The 22,586-nt window shown below is 43.3% G+C and overlaps 1 protein-coding gene across 3 annotated transcripts in view; it reads right to left on the reverse strand.

Moving 5' to 3' along the window:
• Wwtr1 (WW domain containing transcription regulator 1) overlaps window positions 1-22,586 on the reverse strand; it is a 123,799-nt gene that overhangs the window by 44,548 nt on the left and 56,665 nt on the right. For all 3 annotated transcript variants that reach the window (XM_028882153.2, XM_028882152.2, XM_037206610.1), the window contains exon 3: window positions 3,256-3,392. In XM_028882153.2, the coding sequence (XP_028737986.2) occupies window positions 3,256-3,392 (137 nt within the window). The remainder of the gene's footprint in view (window positions 1-3,255; window positions 3,393-22,586) is intronic.

The following is a 22,586-nucleotide window of genomic DNA, read 5'->3' on the forward strand; positions in this document are numbered from 1 at the left end:
AAGCACATTCAAGGTCTGAGTAAACAGCAATTGGAGGAGGTTTTTGAAAACTTCTCTGATGTGCCTGTGTGCATCTTTGTGTAAGTTTCTGTGGGTGTATGTCTGTGCATGTGTGTGTTTCTATGTTTGTGTATATCTATGCATGTGCATCTCTGTTTACATACCTCTCTGTTGCTGTGGGATGGTCTTTCTGTACCCTGTGAATATATGTTGCTACCATTGGTTAATAAAGAAGCTGCTTTGACCTACGGCAAGACAGGAGAGATCCAAGAGAGATCCAAGAAGAAAGGCAGGGTCAGAAGAGATACTGTGAGCCACCACCTGAGAAGTAAGATGTAATGGAACTCACATGGTGATACATAGATTAGTAGAAATGGGTTAATTTAAGATTAATGAGCTAGTTAGTAATAAGCTTGGCTATAGACCAAACTGCTTGTAATTAATATTAAGCCTCTGACTGGTTATTCAGGAACAGGCTGGTGGGAGAGATTGACCATTTACACTCTGTGGAAGTATTTGTATGTGTACATCTTTGTGTGTGTGTCTGTGTGTATGCACATCTGTGTGTATGTATACAGGGGTTCAGACACATACATAGATGACACAGCACATTCATGGATGCTGTTACTCAGGCAATGCCGACCTTTTCTTTGAAAAGGTATTTCTTGCTAGTCTAGAACAGGCCAGTAGGCTGGGATGGTTTGCCATCCAACTCCCGTACCTGCCTGGCTCCATGTTCCCAGCACTGAGGTTGCAAGTACAGGCCATGGCATCCAGCTTTTTCATCTGGGCTCTAGGGATGTCACTCAGGTTCTCCTGAGAAATCCCCAAGGCTCCAAGTGTTGGAATTTAAAATACCATGCTCATGAAAGACATTTGTCAATTACAACTGATTTTAAAGTTAAGGTCAAGAGCTGAAGATATACCACAGTAGCAGACCAAATATTTAGCATGGGCAAGGCCCTGAGTCTGTTACCCAGAAACACACACAGAAAGAAAAAGAAAGAGAGAGAGAGAAGAGAGAGAGAAAGGGAGGGAGGGAGGGAGAGAGGAAGGAAGGAAGGAAGGAAGGAAGGAAGGAAGGAAGGAAGGAAGGAAGGAAGGAAGGAAGGAAGGAAGGAAGGAAGGAAGATGAATGATGAATGATGAATGATGGAACTAGTCTGCTGTCGTCTAATTTGGCATTTCTTTACAACCCTGACACACTTGCTTCTCGCACACTTCATTGATTTGGGACTCATGGAAACTTTTGGTTTATGACTACTAGTAGCAGGACTAGAGCCATCTTCCTTTATTTGCAGTCTAGGTCAGCTGCTTTGGGGTATAATGCATGTGTGCAAGCTCTAGACCCACAGGTACAGAGTTCCAGGAAGACTTAAGTCTACTTAAGTTCACACTCACTTCGGCAAAGCACAGGATGAGTAAACAGAGCCCAGGAATAATGCTTCCATTTTTATCCATTTTTATTCCTGATGATGCAGGAAGAGATTCCTTCTACTCCCTAACATCGACTATCTGGTGGGTAAAGCATCGCCTGGAGATCTAATCAGAAGTAGGAAACATCGTCAGAAAACAGGAGCACCTTTTATAAAGTCTCTAGCCAGCCCTGTTAGTGTCTCCATTCAGGAGGATGGAGGGAAATGATGTCAAAAAATACAAACCTCTCCTGTCTCTGCAGAATGTTTATCCAATTCTCTTCATCTCCAATGGACATTATCTTGTTGTTTTTTAAAAACAAACAAACAAAAAAAAAAAAAAAAAAAAAAAAACAAGGAGCAGAAAAGACTCTCAATTCTAAAAACCACACTGAAACACTAAATATAGAGTATATGGAAAGAAGCCACCTGCAGGTTAGTAATAAGTACCCGCTACTAAAGCCAGAACAACCGAGGTTCAAACTCTGGCTCTGTTGTCTACAAGCTATATGACTCAGAAAGTTCTGGGTGTAAGAGAAGAGGTATCCAAGCACCTCACTTGCTGGCAGGCTCCCATGCATACGTCTTCAAGAACCAAATTACAAGAAGGCGGTATATGCCCTTCTTGCCTTGCTTGGTCTGAATAAAGACACGAGACCAAGATTTTTTTTTTGAAGAACCCAAGAACATAAGGAAAATGTCAGAACCCTACTGGAAGCCTATAGTACTAGTGTCACAAATTATGGGGCAGAAACATCCAGAAAGGGAAGCAAGGGATGTAGCAGAGAAGACGAAACACTCCAGTGCATGAAGAAACACAAGGCAAGCACAGGTGTTTCTGAACCCCAAAATCATTGGGTAGACTCTGTCAGGTCCCAGAGAAACCCTGGACAAGTCTCACTCAGTACCTGTGGCTTCTCCCGGTGCCTCTCACCCTGCCCCCTACCCTAAACCTCTCCATCTGGGGGCTGGCTTCCACTCCCCTTCCCCCAGCTTCTCTTTCCTATATAACCTCAGCCATTTTGGCCCTGCACGCTCTCTTTTGGTCATCAGCTCTTGGCCAGCTCACTCTTGGCTTCTTGGTCCTTGACTCCTCTCTTGGGTCTCTGTGGTGACATTTGTACTCTAACAAATAAAGCTTGCCTGGGGATCAGAGGACAAAGCCGGCTACTATATTAAACACAGAGGTCAGGCAGTAGTAGCACACACCTTTAATTCTAGCATTCCGGAGGCAGAGATTCATCTGGATCTCTGTGAGTTCAAGGCCACACTGGGAATGAAGCCAGGCGTGATAGCACATGCCTTTAATCCCAGCACTAGTTAACACAGAGGTCTGCAGGTCTGTACAGAGAGACAGGAAGTGATAGAGCTGGGCAGAAAGAGGAAGTAATGTAGCTGGGCAGAGAGAGGAAGTAAGATGGCAGGGCACAGAAAGGTATATAGTTGTGAGTATACAGGAAGTAGCTCTCTTGGGCTGAGAATTTCCTAGTGGAAAGAACTTATGGCTGGCTTGTTCTATTCTTCTGATCTTTCAGCTTTCGCCCCAATATCTGGCTCCTGGTTTTTTATTAATAAGACAGTTTAGTAATTCATGTTACAGTCCTTATCTCTTGGTCCTCGGCTCTTCTCTACTTGTCCTCTCTTCTCTTTCTCTCTGGCTATCCCGCTCTCTTTTCTCTCCTGGCCCAGTTCAGTCTGGACTCTTCCAGATGCCTCTGGCTGAACGCGCCCCCTCATATCTACAATAAGAACCCTTCTCCTCAACCACACCTAGGAGCAGCCATGTCCTCATTGTCATTCAGACTCCTCCTTCAGCTAGGGGTCAAAGGTCGGGGCTTACCAAGATTCGGCTGGGACACTGCCATGGACCTTTGTGGTACTGATGTGGAAGTGATGGCATGGTGGAGGCTCCCATGATTCAGGGGCTGATTCATCGCCTTCCTAGGGTCTTGCCATGTGGTGATTTTTTCTATGTGACTAAAGGAAGGAAGACAATTAATTACTAGTTTATAACCATCCATATTGTCATCAACACCACCAGTAACAACCAACACACCAGGGACACTGGTTCTTCCCCTTAGGCCAGCCTACAAATTGCTTTGGGTTTTACCCAAGCAAGGACTCCCTACCCATTTGGCCCTGCATTATGGTTGTGCATAGCAAGGACTGTTTACATCTTAACTCAAGGAGCCTACACACATCAGCACGTCAGCTGCCTCCTCACGCCCTCCCATCCCCACTCACAGATGCCACTGGAGTGGCGGCCCTCCAAAAGCTGGTCCCATACTCCACCCCCAAACCACATCACAGATCACTCTTACTGCTTTACAGGACCTGTCCCATTCCATCAAGCTCAACCTTTAGCAAGTGGCCTTTAGTGTGCGGGTGTGGGTGGGTGAGTGTATTTGAAAGGTGAGTTAAATACATGCAGTGCCCTTACTCTGCTTTATAAATGGTATCAGAGATCTTTCTATATCCATTAAAGACAATAAACCATGATATTTGAAACTGAATATTATCCCTTTGTTCTGGCCTTACAGCCAAGTTTGCCTCTTCCTGTCAAACCCTACTTAAACACTTCCTGAGATACAACAGGAATGTTCTTTCTGTTAAACACATCTCAATTTTGAATAACAAAAGTGCTCTTATCTTTAGTGTTAAGAAACTACAATAACTATCTCTCTGGATTTATGCTAGGTCTAGAAATTTCCTTTCTGTAAAATTGCATTTAGTTTCTCTCTCTCTCTCTCTCTCTCTCTCTCTCTCTCTCTCTCTCTCTCTCTCTCTCTCTCTCTCTCTCCTTGGTTTTGTTCTTTCTTTCCTCCCAGTTAAATGTTTCTTCCAAGACTGGGATGGATTACCATGGGGAACTCTCCCATTGCCTAGAGTGAAGACAAGGGCATTCTTCTAAGAGCTTCAAATTGAATATGATATTTTTAAAAAAATAAAACAATAAACCAAGGGCCAAGTGCATGGGGAGGGTTGGGGCCAGAGTTAAGCTTGATTACTGAATGTCAAACACAGCAGATGTCATCTCAATCTTCAAAAAAAAAAAAGGCAGCAGTGAACTGTTTCAGATTTGAATAAAATCCTTTAGTCAACCTTTGGGCATGAGGAAACCCAGGTAGTGCCAGGGTTCTTCGTCACAAGCCTTCAGAATAAGGAACTAGCTGACAGAAATGAACTAAATGTCAAAATGAAGTCAATTCCCTTTAACAAAGTCATTACAACTAAAAAAGGATGCTTGCCCTTCCAGGGCCAATGCTATTGTTTCCAGGCTAGGAAGACGGCTTAGTTGGGGGAGGGGGGGGTAGGGAGTCAGCGCGTGCACATGAGGACCTCACAGCTCTCGAATGCATGGTACTGTATGTCTATTGCCACAGTGCTGGGAGGCAAGACAGCAGCGGGGACGGAGAATGCCTGGAATCTGGCTAAATCGGCCGACACAGCGGCAAACAACAGCGAGACCCAGTCTAAAGCAAAATAAACAGTTTAAAACTCAAAACACCTGAGGTGGTCCTCTGACCATCGCATGCTCACACACACACACACACACACACACACACACACACACACACACACACACACACTTCCAAGGCAGGCTTATCCTAAATGAGTATTTCCTGCTCTGGTACCCTAAATCCGTCTCTGAGAAATGTTCTAAGATACCAGTATCCAAAATACCGCAAGCTAGCTTCAGAACCCAGTCTACCCCTGACAGGGAGATCTACCAATATACTGGATTGGTGGATGGAGACAGGCCATTGCTGTCATCAGACATATGAGGACAAAGTTGAAGGATTGTCATAGCAATGCTACATTCCCAGATACCGAGCCTCACTCTCCCCACTTCTAAACAAGCAGGTGACGGCTTCTGAATGTGGTGGGACCAAGTGGGTCCTGTGCACAAAGCTGGCATATGAAGTGGTGGCCAAGCCCCGTGTGCCTAAAGACTGTCAACACTTTCCAGCTTCCATTGCTTTGGAAAGAGGGTGGAGCCTTCTGTGTAGACACTGCCTCATCCTGACAGGTCTGACCCCAAGATATTAAAAAAAGGCGGGACTTACGCTAGCCACTCCCACAGTAGCCACCACAGCCCACCCTTCCAAATCTGCAACCAGCCATGGTGTTTGTTCCCAGATCTGCTGCCTGTGCCATTCACTGCCTTCCCCAAGACGCCAATAAAAGAAGAGCCCTCCTTGGGTGAGAAACATGAAAGCCAAGCTGCGATCGGGGAGACTGGATGGTTTTCTTCTGAAATTCTCACACAGTGAAAACTACTCATTTACCAAAACACCTGAGGTAGCTATGAACGGAGACAACACATCTGTAAACCACACCTTGTCCCAATGTCGAAAGACTGGACGCCCCTCTAGCTGGAGACTGTATTGGTCACAAGGTTAATGGCAGTGTCCCAGATCTGACTTGACTAATTTCTCCCACTGTTGAAGTGATTTAGGGCTTTCGGCTTTGGCTCCCCTCCCCCACTTCCCAAGCCCAAAGGACGCCATTCACTTTTTCATCCCACTGTCTCATCTCGGCTCCCTCTATTAATATGACTGAGTCACTTCCTTTCTCCTGTTTCTCAGTGTGACCGTGCTGTGTGCCAGGACCGAGAGTTAGCAGGACTAATCCCACTTCCCTTCTACTCCCACCTCCTTCCTGGCTTTATTCCCTCACTGGGTCTACTTTAAGAAAAGGCCTTCTATTTCAAACGTATAATCTCTTGTGGAAATTAACATCAACACATCTGTCTACTCATATACTCAATTTTCCTGTGTTTTAAATAGTCTGTTTTATTTTATTTTCAAATATAAAAAGGGAACAGGGTGGGGGGGGACAGACTAACCATGTACGGTGACATAAGCAAATAATGGGCTCACTGGTGGGGTTTGTCTGTTTTTGTTCCGCTGTATTTTTCCTATCTAAGTGCTTTTATGCTTTACAGGTTTTTAACAGTGACTATGAATTGCTTTCATAAGCAGCCAAGGTGGAAATACTCATGATGGCACAAAAAAAAGGAACAAAGGAAAATTAATGCACAAATATGTACATAACCCGGCACTAGTTACTGAAGATAAACTGCAGGAGATTTAAAGGTCAGTCACGGTCAACTGTCAGTGGTCCTCACCCTTTGATGATGCTCCCCTCCAAACTCTCAGTCTGGAGAACAGTCGTATTTCTTTCCCAATAAAATATAAGCTCTTTCAGCACACGAAGAATATAAAGATATAGAAAATAAGAACGATTACAGACAGTTCATTTTGAAAGAATTTAGACATCCTCATAGCATGGGCAAAGAATTTTGTCTTCAAATATAAACTTGGAGCTGGGTGTGGTGGTACGAGCCTTTCATTCCAACACTCCAGGAAGAGTCAGGCTGATCTCTAAATTCAAGGCCAGCCAAAGCTACACAGAAAGACCTAGTCTCAAACAAAACAAGGCAAAAACAAAACAAACAACAACAGCAAGAAAACGTTGCTTCCCACTTTATCTTCATGCACCAAAAAAAGAGGGCAAATGGAACCAGTTTCTTGGCCCCATGCTGTTAACAAAGAATAACAGTTCCTAAGAGGAAGGAAAACTTTTCTTGACAACCAAAAACTCTTCCATAGACTTAAAAGAAACTCCCTACAAGGTTTCCCATGAAGGGCCTTGAGTTGCATGTGGTGGGAAAGGTGCTCACAATAAATATGAAGGAGTGGCCGTTCTCCTTCCTTTGAAGGCCAGGCCAGTAGCAGGCTTCAAACCCCAGCAGGAGTTTGCTCCAGAACTGGCCAGTCACGAATGAGCAGCAGCAGCTCTAGGGACCTGGGGTTTTGCCAACAGACAGGAAAGGAAAGGCCAGCTCGCCTCTGAGAAGATTCTTGACTGGAAAGGATGGCATCTGGAAAACTGATGTGTCAAATAATCTTGGATTAATACTTTCTGCCATAAAGACAAACGCTGTTTCAAATGCTAGGTAAATTCTGTGGGCTAAAGATGAACTGTGATAGAGAGAGGAACCACTCTCTCACTCACTTCCCAGCCCAGCCCCACCTGTCAGCCTGGGGGACTGTCACCACCTCTGGCTTTCTCCTCTCAAGCACTGCTTTGCCCTTCAGGACTTTTCCTCCAAAGGAGGCAAGGCCGTGAGCTCCCTCCTCAGTCTTGCTGGCTTACCTTTCCTTCTCCCTTTCCCTCCTCTTCCTTGAACAGCGCGTCCTCTATTCCACTTAGACTCATATCCCAGGTGCATATGGAATCCAAGTCACCCTTGGGAATAAATTAAGTCTCCAAAGCCTCCCTCTCCAGAGCCACTGCTGCCACAGAAATTTATAACCAGACTCCTCACAAGCCCAAAAGATCAGTCTTGAAATCACAACATACCTGGGAACCTGAACCTGAACTTTAATACTAGCAGGGACCCTGTGTCACCTAACTGGCTAAGTCATCTAACCCACCCAAGACTTGGCATCCATAGCCAAAGAGAAATGTAAAACAAACAAGCAAAACCCCTATAGCAAATACGCAGGTACAAGTAAAGCAGGTCTGCTCTCAGCATCCTAGACTATCAAAGTCACTTAACAGGTTTCATGATTTCATGACCAGATCTCCAAGTTCACTTATTTAGTAAGTACAGGAAAGGCAGGCAGCTCCTGCCTTAAGCTCAGGACTGACAATTTACTCAACCATATATCTATGATGCACTGGGCAGGTATAAAAATGAAAAGCATTTTATAAACATACAACCTTGACTAGTAGCAGAACCATTATGCAGAGATAAAAAGAAAATCTACCAGTTTCTTACTGCCCAGCAAATGGTCTCAAGTCTTTGGAAAAATTGACCCGCCAAGCCTTGACTTTATGGAAGGAAGTCACACAACAAAGCCTTTCTGAAATAGACCAAGCCTGCGTAGTATGTTTTGTATTGCTGGAAGTATATAAAGATATAAAAATGGGAATGAGTACAAGTGTCCTTGTCATTTTACTGCCCTATTCCTGTACCCCTCTTTTGGAGTTTCACATTATAGTCAGAACAGGAGCTCCTACCATCAGCAGGACTTAAAGGGCCTTCCCCCTGCCTCTTTACCCACCACAACCTAGTAAAGTACATAAATAGAACTGTACCAATGAGATGGGCATTTAAAGGCAAACTGGAGATCAAAAGTCAACTGTAACTGTTATTTTGATGAAGTTACTCTTTAACCTCTTCCTTGACTCCCTCTTATTTCTCTTCCAATAAAATGTAAGCTTTTCTCATGACCATGGAACAAACTGTATGGCATACAGAAGGCATTTAAAAAAAAATCTTGTAATAATCCCCATGACTTTATAAACCCAATTTAGAGTATAGATAAACTTGATGCCCTAGGCCAGTTCACCATCCTCTTAATACTATGCAACATGTATGAATTAAAGGCAATTACCACCGTGCCTGGAGGTGCATGTCTGTAATCCTAGCTCTTGGAAGGGAGAGGCAGGCGGATCTCAGTGAGTTCAAGGGTAACCTGGTCTACATAGGGAGTTCCTGGACAATCAGGGCTACACGATGAAACCCTGTCTTAAAATAAACAAACAAACAAAGGCAATAATGTTAAGCACTGCTAAGTAAAACTGCTTTGGGAGCTGCTTTCTGCGAACAGATAGAATTAGACTCAGTCTGGGAAAGTCTTAAAAATGAAAACTGAAACAGATTTGAATAAGGCAAATAAATTCTCAGACAGGGTTTGCCAAGTAAATGACGCATTATAAGCAGACAACAGAGTTTATGCCAATTTTTAAGCCTATAACAGCTAGCAAGACTTGTCCAAGACTTAAAAGTTTGAAGATTCTTCCTAATGACAACACAAATCTGCAATAGCTAATTTACTTTTCAGAAACAAACATTACCCATCTTCCAGTCCAGTTCAACGTTCTAGAAAAGCATTCTGACTGAAATGTCAAGACTTGGGAAACAGCATAGCATTCCATATCTTTTACTCAGTTCTGGCATTTCTTGATTACTATCTTTTTGTTTTGTTTTGTTTTCTGGTTGATGACATTTTGGTCTTCTGACACCAAAGACTGTGTCTTAAACCATAAGAAAAAGATGGCGGCCATGATCTTTCATTTACTAATTTCCCAGGCCCCAGTACATATGTTTTCCACTGATGCCACCTAAAACCAGAATGCCATTGACACAGATGATGTGGAGCCTATAGCAGAAGCCTCCACTATGGTGCTACTGAGCTCACAGCTCATGTCTAAAGCAGTAAGCTGAGTCAACCCTGTTCATAACAGTGAGATCAGAAGCCTGCCCTCTGCTCACTACATCAGCCTACTTCCTTGGCGGGGAGCTCGCTTTTGAGGTTAAACACGCTGACCATCAGAAAGAAAGCATGGCTACCTCACAGGATGAACAGATGCACAGTTTGTGTTTACTGTATTTCTAAAGTCATCAATCTCCCCACTCAGTTCATTCTTCTTGCTTCCCCTCCTACTGATCCTTTGTCCCAGAGTAGCTTTCATTAAGTACAACCAGTTACAATTCTTCTGCCAATCTGCCAAATCCTATGACACCATCCTTGCTAACCTAGAATACACGACACCTGGAGACAAAAGTCGAACTACAGATGTGCACAGCTGACGTACCCACTATTGGAAGAGTCAACATCTAAATCCCAAAGCCGTACAACTTGACTTGTGCCATACGATAAACCGTTCTGTTCACACAACAGAAATATGAGTGTTCACCTTCTGAAACCACAAAAAATTGGTTCAAAGAGGTTCAAAGGTGCCCGCCCAATTTCCACTCCGGCACCTTATACACACATACAGCTGTAGGATGACTCAGGAGTGCCAGCTCATATACAGATAGGGGTATTTTGAAGATCTTCTAGGAAAAGATGATACAAAACCAGAAGCATCATTTTGGTGCATGCTTCCGGTATCTACCATTTACTTTCCACTTCAAAAAAATTTCAGTGTGTTCTGGAATTCTAAATGGCAGGCAGGGATTGTATTTTTAACTACCGTGTCTCTAATCCTTGACTTCCATCCCAGCCTTGCCAAGAAGCCACTGGCTTAACTCAGCAGCATCAGTGTGACAAGGCCTCGCCCTGGGGCCAGCTGTGGTGATCTGTCTACCTCAAGTTTTTTCTACTGAGCTCCATTTACTTTCAATTTATTCCCTCTGAACCTACTCGGCTGAGGCAGAAGTGAGTCAGAAGTGAGACAGAATGGCTATCAGCACAGGAAAATAGGGAGAGCCAACTGGGGACCGTAATATCTTAATATCTGTGGTTCCTAAAAGGGTTTATTTACCAGTGTTTTGTGCTCGGGACAGGAAAGAAAAACACTATGAATGTACCATGTCTCACACGAAACTACTTTGGGAAATGGCTCATCAATCCAGCCCTACAGAGTGACTCATGGACTTGTCTTTGGAGGATAAAGGGGTTCAGCCATAGTGTAGAAATAGGCCATCATCTGCTTTAGCCCCCAATATCACCCCAGGACAGACAAATCTGACTTTGCTTCTGTAAGTAGAGCTAAATTCTTGCTTGATCTCATTTTTCCTAACCCCAAAGAGGGCAAGAAGCAAAAGCCTGGTGTTCTGTCTGTTTGACTCAAGCCACCAAGCCCAATGGAAGAAGCTTGGCTGCACAAACAACTTCATTATAAACACAAAGCAGTTTCCTTCTCTTCTCCTGTTGAGATTAACAATGCTATTTAAAGACGCACGAAGCAGGCTCTACTGTTGGGACCCAACCAGAATGCAGAAGGCTATTTCCCTCCGTTTTCTTATTTCTAGGTGTCTAAAAAGACAATTACAAAATACATATTGGGTATTCGTGTTCTGTATTTTCTCACAGACCATAACATGGAATGAAAAAGAGAAGGGGAGAAAACATGAGGTCCATTATCTATAGGGAATGTAATGTTTTCATCCCTTTATTTATTCACTGAACATTTAAAGTAGTGCTATGTGTTCTGTAGGGATTCAATTGCAGAATCAGTTTTGGGAATTGGAGGCAAACACACAGCATTGAGCTCTGTCCCCGCCCAAAACAAAGTTTTGAACATGTAGAGGATAGAAGAAACTACCACTGAAAACTCTGCTGAGGCTTAGTGCACAGCATATGCAATAAGTCCTCCAATGCAGCCAGCTCCTCCAATGCAGCCAGCTCCTTCCAGGGTTAGGATACAAGCTGTTTCTACGGCCCAGCTTCAGAGGAAGCTGTTCTACACCCACCTATACATATGCGGAGGTTTGCTAGGCATGGAGAATTGGATCTGTGCCACTTAATTATCTATAACCTGCTGAGGGCTTACAGTGTGGAGGCCCTCCAAAGATTGGGAAGCCAAGGGTGGGGATGGGGTGGGAGTGTAAAATAAGAGGTCATGGGGGCTAAGAGCTATTGTTTTTAATTATAATGGTGCAGAGCCTGACATTCTGCCTCAATAGCTTCTTGTTTGATACACCAACCACACTGCCTACGTCGGACATCTGGAAAGCAGCTCAGTTTGTTTTAAAGCCACTAAACTACGATAAATGCTTAAAGGCTTTGAAAATTGTTTTTCCAGGCTCTCTGTGTCTGACACATGTTTCTCCGTGCTGTTTTTCCAGTTGTTCTTAAGTGGGACATCCACTGACCCAGTGCTCAGCTGCTCTCAAGTCACTCCAAATATTCAATGTCTCCAAGTTGGGCTGCGCTACCCTTCTCTCCCTTCTAATTGGGCCAAATGAAGTAAATGTCACTTGGCCAGAAAATGAGGGCAAAGCTATTTCCAGGCCAGAGAAGAGGAATTAATGGAGAATTAATGTTGTGGAGTTTAACATAGGAAAGACAATAACCACTGAAAGACTGGCAGCCCTTAACCTACCTGAGCTTCATTCAGCCAAAGGAACATGCTCTGAAAAGCCCAAGTCATATTACAGGAATTGGGTACTGAACTAATGACCCCACAGAAAGTCCCTGCCCCTTCTCTCCCTTCCTGCCCTCCAGGAAGCAGGCCACAGCAGAGACACACCTCTACCTCCTCTGTACCCTTCCCTGTAACAAACTACCTCCTTTCTTGTACTATCCACGTAAAATGAGCTGTACAGAGGCACGGGAACCGGGAAGCTTCAACATCTGCCCTCGGTACTCACATCTGCACCAGCAATGACTTTTAAGACCTCAATTTCTTTTCCATTAGTGAGTTCCTCATCTACTCATGTGGGGAGATCCGGTCCCTTCGTTTGATTTCTTTCCTCCTTTAATTCTAGGAAGATGAGCCACAGACTCTGGCTGTCTGACCCACTTTCTGATCCTGTTTTCAAGGCACAGGACAGCAGGAACCAACCAGGAAAAGGCTGGCACGAACCCCAGAGTCTGAAGACAGACTCAAAGTGCTTTTCCCAGCCACGAGCCCATTCTGCAAGAAGTAACGAGAAAGGTCAGAGACAATGCAAGGCACTGAAATGGCGATGCTAGACTTCTGAGGCAGGGATCATGCCACCAAGGGTCTTGAAAGCAACCAGAAGTACATCGTGAGGTTTTTCTGTCCGTCAGCAGTGCCAGGGGCTATACCCAGGGCTGGTGCATGCCTGGCAAACATATGCTTCATGATTTGTTTTTGGGGGGTTGGGTTATTGTTTTGTTTGGGGGTTTTGTTTTTGTTTGTTTTTGGTTTTGTTTGTTTGTTTGTTTGTTTGTTTGTTTTTTCAAGGCAAGGTTTCTCTTTGTAGCCCTGGCTGTCCTGGAAGTCACTCTGTAGACCAAGCTGGTCTCAAACTCAGAGATCTGCCTGCCTCTGCCTCCTGAGTACTGGGATTAAAGGCCTGTGCCACCACCACCCGGCCCACAGTGATTTTTAATTCTGGCCTTGGCATCTTTGGTAGAAAGTAGCAAAATGAAATGAGACACTGAACTCTGCCTCTGTCGCTGACTAATTAGGAGGCCACTGTCACTTCACATAACACCTCTAAGCCTTGGTCTCCTCCAAGAGGGCACAAGAACATCTATTACATGGTGCTGTGTAACACAAACTGCTAAATGGTCTTATTAATAAAAATTTAAAAAAAAAAAAAAAAAAACCCAGAGCCAGATATTGGGGTGAAAGCTGAAAGATCAGAGAAACAGAGCAAGCCAGTCACAAGTTTTTACCTCAAGCCTCAAAAACAGTGAGTTCCTGTTTCCTCATGCCTTATATACCTTTTTATGCCCTGCCATCTTACTTCCTGGTATTAAAGGCATGTGTGCTTCCCAAACAAAGGCATAAGATCTCAAGTGTTGGGATTAAAGGTGTGTACCACCATGCCTGGCTGTGTTCCCAATGTGGCCTTGAACTCACAGAGATCCAGGATCTCTGTCTCTGAGTGATAGGATTAAGGGTGTGTGCCATCACTGTCTGGCCTCTGTGTCTAATCTAGTGGCTGGCTCTGGCCTCTGATCCCCAGATAAGTTTTATTGGGGTGCACAATATATTACCACAGTGCTGTTTTGAGTATTTCTCATTTAACATAAACAGTACACCATGCCAAGTACCAACTACATCCTAAAACTATTATTTCTCATCCATTCCCTTATGAAAAATCTATACACTGCCTACTTAAAGAGATCTGAGTGATACAATGCAAAAAGAATATGGAAGGGAGGGGGAAGAAAAGAAAACTGCAAATATCCTAGATTAACAAAGAACCCGAGAAATGGGAGAAAATAAAGATGGGCATTAATTTACTGCAAAAACTGTAAATTTCATATAGTCAGGCCGGCTAATGACTGGCCTTGAGAAAAAGATATTCTTTTTAAATGCTAGATATCGTTAACGGCATTTTCCAACAAAGTATGTTTTAGGGAATTCTCCTCCCTCACTTCCCCAACACACACACATACACACACACACACACACACACACACACACACACACCCCTTATAAGCTCCCCCTCACCAGTCTCTTTTCTTCTCTTATTTTCTATGCACCCTTTGTCAAAGGTTACATCCGTTTACATATATATTTATATGCTGACGCTAGGAGCTGCACATGAAAGAAAACATGACTTCTATCATTCTGGGTTTGGGTCACATCACCTAATGTAATTATTTTCCAGACACATCTGTTTTCCTGCAAACTTCATGATCTAATTCTTCTTTACACATAAATGTCTGTTGATGGACATCTGAACTGGTTCCTCTGGGACTGGAGTTAAACATGGTTTGAGTAACTACCTGGGGGCTGGGAATGGAACACAGGTCCTCTGCAAGAGAAAAAAATGCTCTGGACCACTAAGTCATCTTTGGAGCCCCTTGTCAGATTCTGATTAGAATAATGTGGTATCTCAAAGTAGCGTTAATTTGCATTTCTCTGATGCCAATAATGTGGCATGTTCTTATATTTACTATCCATCTGTATTTCTTCTGTGAAGAACTGTCTATTCACTTCACTAGTCCAAGCTAGGCTTGGTGATACACACCTCACTTGTTAATCACAACACTCAGGAGGCAGAGGAAGGGTCATCTCTGTGAGTTTGTTGCTAGCCTGATCTACCTAGTGAATTCCAGGGCTACACAGAGAGACCCTGTCTCAAAAGACATTCATTCATTAGCCCATTTGTTGACAAGTTTGTACGGATGTATGTGTTTTAATTTTCTGGTTCTTTGTAAATTTTGGATATTAGCCCACTATCTGAGGCATATAGATGGTAAATTCTTTTCTGCTATCCCATGGGCTGTTTGCTCTGCTGACCTTTTCTTTTGTCAAAAAAAACAAAAAACAAAAAACAAAAAAACCCAACTTTTTACTTTCACAGGGTCCCATCCGTTGATTTCCAGGCCTAGATCCTGTGCTGCTAGAGGACTGTTGGCAATGTTTTTGCCTACATATATCTTGAAAAGCATCGCAGCCAGGCTGACCTACAGAGTGAATTTTATCACAGCAACAGACACCAAACTAGAATAGTCAAACCCCAAGAAGGGCTCCCCAAAACTCTGACTGACAGCTGGTGAGAAGCACAAGCCAACGCCCAGCCTTTTCCATCAGCATCTGTAGAGGGAGGGACAATCTTGGGGACCAAGCCCTTCTCCTGTGTCTTGAATGAGACGGTGTTAGAAGTTTAGAAGTTGTTTGTTTGTTTTGTGGTGCTGGGGAGGAAATTCAAGGTCTCTTAAGGATGCTAGGAAAGTGGCCGAACACTGAGCCAGCCCCTCGCTCTCAGAACTGAGCTAAAGCATAGCATACCTTGGTGGCATGCTGGAGAATCTGGCATCAGAAGAGTTGTGGGTACAAAAAGTATACAAAGTGTATCTAAAAAGAGAAACACTGCAGTCTTATTTCTATGTAAATGTATGTTTATGCAATGGGTAAATAAATTATGGTCCAGGCAATGAAAACATGAACAGCTATTATAAATGACATAGATCTATATTTTTTTTTTAATGGAAGGATGCCCATGATACATTGTTAAGAAAACATAATCCCATTTTGGATAATAGAATACATATGAATGAGGAGGAAGCAGACTTTAGATTTCTTTGCATTTTCTTCATTAAGCATTATTCTTCTAACTTGGGGGGAAAAACGACTCTTCACTTCCTCCCCTCAACAGAATTCACTTCCTTCTTTAAAAATGATGCTGCTTTCTACATCTGAACTTATATTTGCTAATTACAGCCTCTATATATATACATATATATATATATATATATATATATATATATATATATATCACAGCTATGGGGCTAGACAGACGGTTTGGCAGTTAAAAGTTCATACTGTTCTTGCAGAGGATTTGAATTTCCCAACACCCACATCAGATGGCTCACAACTACCGGTAACTCCAGCCTTTGGGAGATCTGAGTCCCTGAGCCCTCCACCCCCGCCCCATGTAGGTATCTGCACTCGTGCGCACACACACAAAATTAAAAATAAAGCGATTCCTGGGGCAGGAGAGATGGCTCAGTGGTTATGAGCACTCGCTGCTCTTCCAGGGGACCCAGGTTGGATCCCCAACATCCCCATGATGGCTCACAACCATCTGTAACTCCAGTTCCATGGGATCAGAGGACCCTGTTCTGGCCTCTGAAAGCACTACACACACATAGTGTGCAGACATCCATGAGGGCAAAACATTCACACATAAAATAATAATAATAATAATAATAATAACAATAATAATAATAGTAATAATTCCACAGCTGGGGAGTAGGGTCAACAGTCTAGCTAAGTTGCTTAACTACCACTGGAAATGCAACACTGTACCACTTCCTGTACTGCTCAGCCTGAAGGTACATGGAATCAGAGTTACAAAAAGGAGACGAGCACAAAAAAAAGGATAGAGAATCAGGCAAATTCTATAAGCAGCATCCTTGCAGCTGCCTATGGCAAGCGCTTGAGTGAGATGGGAAATCTGAAGGAGATGTCAGCAGACCCAAGAGCAGCCCCCTCCTTGAGGAGATCAGGCAGGGACTACGTTCTATGTACTGTCCCTACTCCATAGGACAATCTGGCGTCTGTGTCCAGCACCTGTCAGCCTTGAGCCTGCCAGCTCTAAGATTTTTATTATCTGCCTGGTCCAAGAAGGAGCAGCACATATTGTATGTAGAAAAATTAAAATTAAAAATACTTTTTTTAACTTTTGTAAAAAATTGTCTATGTATTGGTGTTTTGTCCACATGTGTGTCTATGTACAATGCAATGTATATGCCTGGTGCCTGCCAGAAGCAGGCACTGGATCCCCATCGGCCTTACAGATGATGGCTGTGAGCGGCCTGATGTGGGTACTGGGAACTGAGCTCCGGTCCTCTGAAACAGCAGCAAGTGCTCAACCACAGAACCATCTCTCCAGCCCCCTTTGACTGTCCTTATGAAATATGAAATATGAAGCATGTTTGACTGTGTTTCCCTCTTTTCCCATCTCTTTTTTTCCTTTCTTCCTTCCTTCCTTTCTTTTTTGTTTGTTTGTTTGTTTTATTAAAGGAAGAGCTTACCCTGGTTGCTTATTTCTCACCATTAATCCCGTGTTAATTATATACTCACTACAAATAATAGTTTAAATTTAGTCTCATGACTAGCTACCAGGTTGCTTCTCATCCCACCATGAGGCACATCCGGCCTTCACATTCCTCCTACGATTTCCACTGACTTGAGAGGAACTCTGAGCAAGGATACAGACCACGGTATCTGTAAAGGAAATGGTATTTTCTATACAGGATACATTTGGGCTTTTCCTTTCCATGAACCTTTGGATTTATGGGACAGGATGTCATTATGTAGTCCAGGCTGGCTTTAAACACTGGAGCCTCTTCCTCTCCCCCCACCCCCCAGGGTTGAGATTATAGCCAACCACCCCTGGCTTGAAACTAAAGGAGATTTTAGAAAAGCTCTTAACTTCCGAGTAGCCCCAACCATGGACTGAGAGGACAGAAGGCCTGACTTACAGCAGGGATTAAAAACTACTAATGGGATAAAGGAATAAAGCAATGAACGTGTGAATTAGTGAATGAATGAACAGATTTAATGAGTTTAGTCCAACAAACCATTTTAGCTCAGCATCAACTGTATCACCAGATGTGGTGGCACGTGCCTGTAATCTTAGCAACTCAGAGATGGAGGCAGGAGGATCAGAAGTTCAAGGATATCTTTGAATATATGAAACCCTGTCTTTTAAAAGAAAACTTTTTCAAATGCATCAAAGATATATTACATATACCTGAAACATCCTTTAAAAAAAACCAAATACTCATAAAACTCATTCAGGAAGATTTTTTTATTTCTACCAAGGACATAAAACTAGAGAATTAAACAATACCACTTGGCCAGCCTAGCCATATGAGCTAGGTTCTTGTTCAGTAATTGACCCTGTCTTAAAGCAATAAGAGCAAGAGAGGAAGATGGCCACCATTCTCCTCTGGCATCATTATGCATGCCCATTATTACACACATGCACAGTTACACACACGCACCATACACACATATACATACACGTATCACACACAAAAAGGAAAGAAAGGAAGGGATAAGGGGGGAAGAGACTGATTCCATTTAGGGTAAGGATTTCAAGTCTTTCTTCAAAGAGGTTCGTGTTTACCTGCTCATGCATATAATAAATACCAATGCAAACATATGGGATACATATAGCATTCATTGTAACATATGACACCTAATGTGCAGTAGAAGTCTATCATTACACTGACATGAAATGAAGAAAATAAACCCTGAATTCACATTGACTGTCTTAATGAATGACATGTCTCATCTTTGCTCCAAGTATCTCTGGAATAATAGATTTTGTTAAGCCAAGAAATGGCACTTGAGCTTGGAAAATTACCATTAAAATTATGACCATTTTAACAAGAAGGACAGAGAGGGGAGGAGGGAGAGAGGACAGGTAGCCAATGAAAATGGAGAATAGTCAATACTTAGGTCACTGTGTGGCCACAAAGAACTAAAGTGATTCGAATACATCTCTAAACCAATGGACTTACATGAACCTTGTCAGGCTTAGTCAGGCTGAGTCATAGACCAGGATAACTTCAAGTAGGTTCTTCTATGAGAGTTTAGAAAGTAAACCTGGCCCTCTACAGGTTTCCTTCAAATAGTTTAGAAGTCACTGGAAGGTACAGTTACCCCTAAAATCTATAGACTCTTTACACTCTCTGAACATTCCCAATATTTCAGAGATTATATAATTATTTTCACCCCCAACTACTGGCTGTTCCTAGGCATGCTGGGCATGGTGGCACACACCTTTAATCCCAGCACCTGAGAGGCAGAAGCAGGTGGATCTCTGGATCTCTGTGGGTTTGGTCTACATAGTGAGTTCTAGGCCAGTGAGGGCTACATGGTAAGACCCTCTCTCAAAAAACAAAACAAAACAAAAACCAACCAACAACAACAAAAAGAGTCCCTGGGTAAATGCAAGCAGGCTGCTGTAAAGTTCTGGTCCTGAAGTATCCCAATACCAGCTCCCCTAGAGCAGAACTAAACCAGATTAGACAGGAACAAACAGCAAGAACATGAGAGATACCTGCATGCAAATGTGTGTGTGTGTGTGTGTGTGTGTGTGTGTGTGTGTGTGTACAAATATATAAACATGCATATATAAACACGTTTATAGTTTGAAACCAAACGTGTGTTTTCAAAAAGTGACCTGAGCTATTTGTACCCAGAAAACTTTTTAATCTTCCTCTTTACTTTAAAACCAATAGCCCACATCTATTCTTAGGGTGCTTTCAAAACAAAACTTAGTTTGAAGTCACAGCTGCTAGAAAACACTCCGGGTGTCTCTTCCTCCATCCCTTTGAGACAACTGGTGGGAAGCAAGCAAGAAGCCATCGACCCAGCTGTTGAATCTCATGTTCTATTTTAGCCAGTCACTTTCCACTAGTGTCACTGGGACAGGCCACACTGAAAACCCACACCACTGATTCCCACACCCTCTCCCCAGAAAATGCCAGACACAGAGCAAAATCACACTTAGGTGCCAACCCCAGCCTCCGTCAGATGCCATTCCCAGAATACCCGCAACCTAATATATGTCGAGCTTACCAGTGATCAATGAGGACTTCACCAGACATCACAAACCAGCGTGCCACCCTTGATCCCTACAGTTTAGTCAGAGTCCAGGAGACTGAGAAGACCAACTTCAGACTCCATGGCTGCACTAGCTGCTGGCTTAGCATCATGCAGGCTACAAGCTTTTCCACAGTAAATGTACCGCACACAAAGCCCTCAGGATCGGTGAGGGCACCTAACAGTGCACACTCCCACCCTGGTTTCCTATTATTTAACTGCACTCATTGTAATTGCTCCAAGCCAGGAGACTTCAGAATTAATTGCTGATTATTTTTTGAGACTTACTAGCTAAAACAATTTCCTTCTTACTACTCACTCCTGGGTGCCTGTTGGCTTGTTTAAGACAGGGTACCCTCTCAGCCCAGTGATGAAGGTGTACCAGAAACCAGAAGCCTTGAACCCGAACAATGAACATTTGAAAGTAAGGCTGATTGGACAAAAGGGTATACTGTGTGAAACACCTTGACTCCCAGTGCCACAGAGATGAATAAAGAGGTATTGGAGAGATGGGAAAGATGGAGGAGCAAAGAGATTTGTTTGTATGGTTGGCTGGCTGGTTGGTTGGTTTGGTTTGGTTTGAATTTTTTTTTTTTTAATTTTCTTTGGGGGGGGACGCTGCAAGGGTGAGGGGCAGATATGGGGAGACTGGGCTTCATGATGTGAAACTCTCAGAGTCAATAAAGAGACTATGTTGTTTTTTTAAAAAAAAAGACAGGGTCTCATTATTTAGTACAGACTGACCTCAGACTAATGGCAATTGTCTTGCCTCGTTTTCCAAGTGCCAGGACTATGGGATGAGCCACGATGTCTAAATGAACTTCCTCTCTGGGGGATTTATTATTTTCATATTTTATGTGTATGAGTGTTTTGCCTGCCCCTATGTATGTGCACTGTATGCATGCCTGGTTTCCATGGAGGCCAGAAGAGGTATATGATATATCATATATATAAATCTTGGCATATGGTATATCATTTAAAACTGTCTTTGAAGGTGGGCGTTCATAATTCATAGCTGTCTTAGTGTTCTCTTGCTGTGAAGAGACCTCATGACAACAGCAACTCTTATTAAAGAAAGTGTTTAGTCGGAGTGGCTTACCTGTCTTAGTGTTCTCTTGCTGTGAAGAGACCTCATGACAACAGCAACTCTTATTAAAGAAAGTGTTTAGTCGGAGTGGCTTACAGTTTCATAGGTTTAGTCCACTGTCACGTGATGGCACACAGGCAGACATGGCACTGGAGAGGTAGCTGAGAGTTCTAGATCAGGAACCACGGGGAGCCGGGAAAGAAAGACCCTGGGTCTGGCTTGGGCTTTTGAAACCTCGAAGCCCTTCTCCTGTGTCACATTTCCCCCAACGAGGCCACACCTCCTAATTTTTCTCAAGTATTGTCCCTCCCCGATCACCAAGCATTAAAAATATGAGTCCATGAGGGCCGTTTTTATCCAAACCACCACAATAGCTAACGCATATATGCCTTTCAGTGGTCCCTCTACTTGGTGTTTTCACTAAGAAAAAGAAAAGTAGTTTTCACCCTGCAAAGGCACTCATGGCTGTAATTGTCAGGGTCACTCTTGGGGCTGAAGAATCTGCAAGGGGGCAGAAAGGGGCTCCTACAGCACTTCCTCCAGACAACCTCCATCGGGGTTAGATAGGGGACCCATCTCAGGGACTCTTGAACTCTGTCAGCTTCAAAGCCTCTTTGAACTTCCTTGAACTCTGCTAGGTGCCACTGAAACCTTCACACGGATGGATGGACGGACGGACGGACGGACGGACGGATGAATAACAGGCTTGCTTTGTAATGTGTAATGTGTGATCAGAGAGTTAATATTGTTAAGATTGGAATAAGAGATTCTGTTGCAGCCAAGGCTATTAAAAAAAGTAGCAATATTAAGCAAATTACTGCCAACAAAATGGCTCTACTCTGTGAACCTATTGTTATTCAATAAACCTGGCTCTGTTGAAAGACACAAATGTGATTCTTTCTAACAGCAGGCTCATGACAAGTTTTCAAACTAATTCAGAGAAACCATTTCTCTTTTCTCAAGTAAATTTCTTAAGCTGGCTTCAAACTCCTGAAGTCTATACATATTACCAATGTGGGATCCTCCTGCTTTGGCCTCTAGAATAGTTAGGAGTACAGCTGTCGTGTGCCATGACACCTGACTAGGTGTGGTGGTTTGAATGAAAATGGCCACCAACAACTCATAGGGTTAGGTACTATTAGGAGGTGTGGCCTCGTTGGAAAAAGTGGGTCACTGGGGGTGGGCTTTGAGGTTTCAAATGCTCCAGCCAGACTCAATGTCTCCCTCTTCCTGCTGCTTGCCAATCCAGATGTAGAACCCTCGGCTCCTTCTCCATCATAGTATCTGCCTGCACACTGCCATGCTTTGCACCATGACGATAATGGACTAAACCTCTGAACCTGTAAGCCTGCCCCAATTAAATGTTTTCCTTTATGAGGGTTGTTATAGTCATGGTGACTCTTCACAGCAGCACACACCCTAACCAAGATGCTAGGAAAGTGTTGTTATGGTTTATTTATTATTCTTTTTTAATTTTTGCACATGAGTATTTTGCCCACATGTATATATGTACACCATGTGCATAACGGATGCCCACAGAGGTCAGTAGAAGGTACTGGATCTCCTGA

The sequence above is a fragment of the Peromyscus leucopus genome, chromosome 6 (genome assembly GCF_004664715.2).
Source record: "Peromyscus leucopus breed LL Stock chromosome 6, UCI_PerLeu_2.1, whole genome shotgun sequence".
NCBI classification, from domain to species: domain Eukaryota; kingdom Metazoa; phylum Chordata; class Mammalia; order Rodentia; family Cricetidae; genus Peromyscus; species Peromyscus leucopus.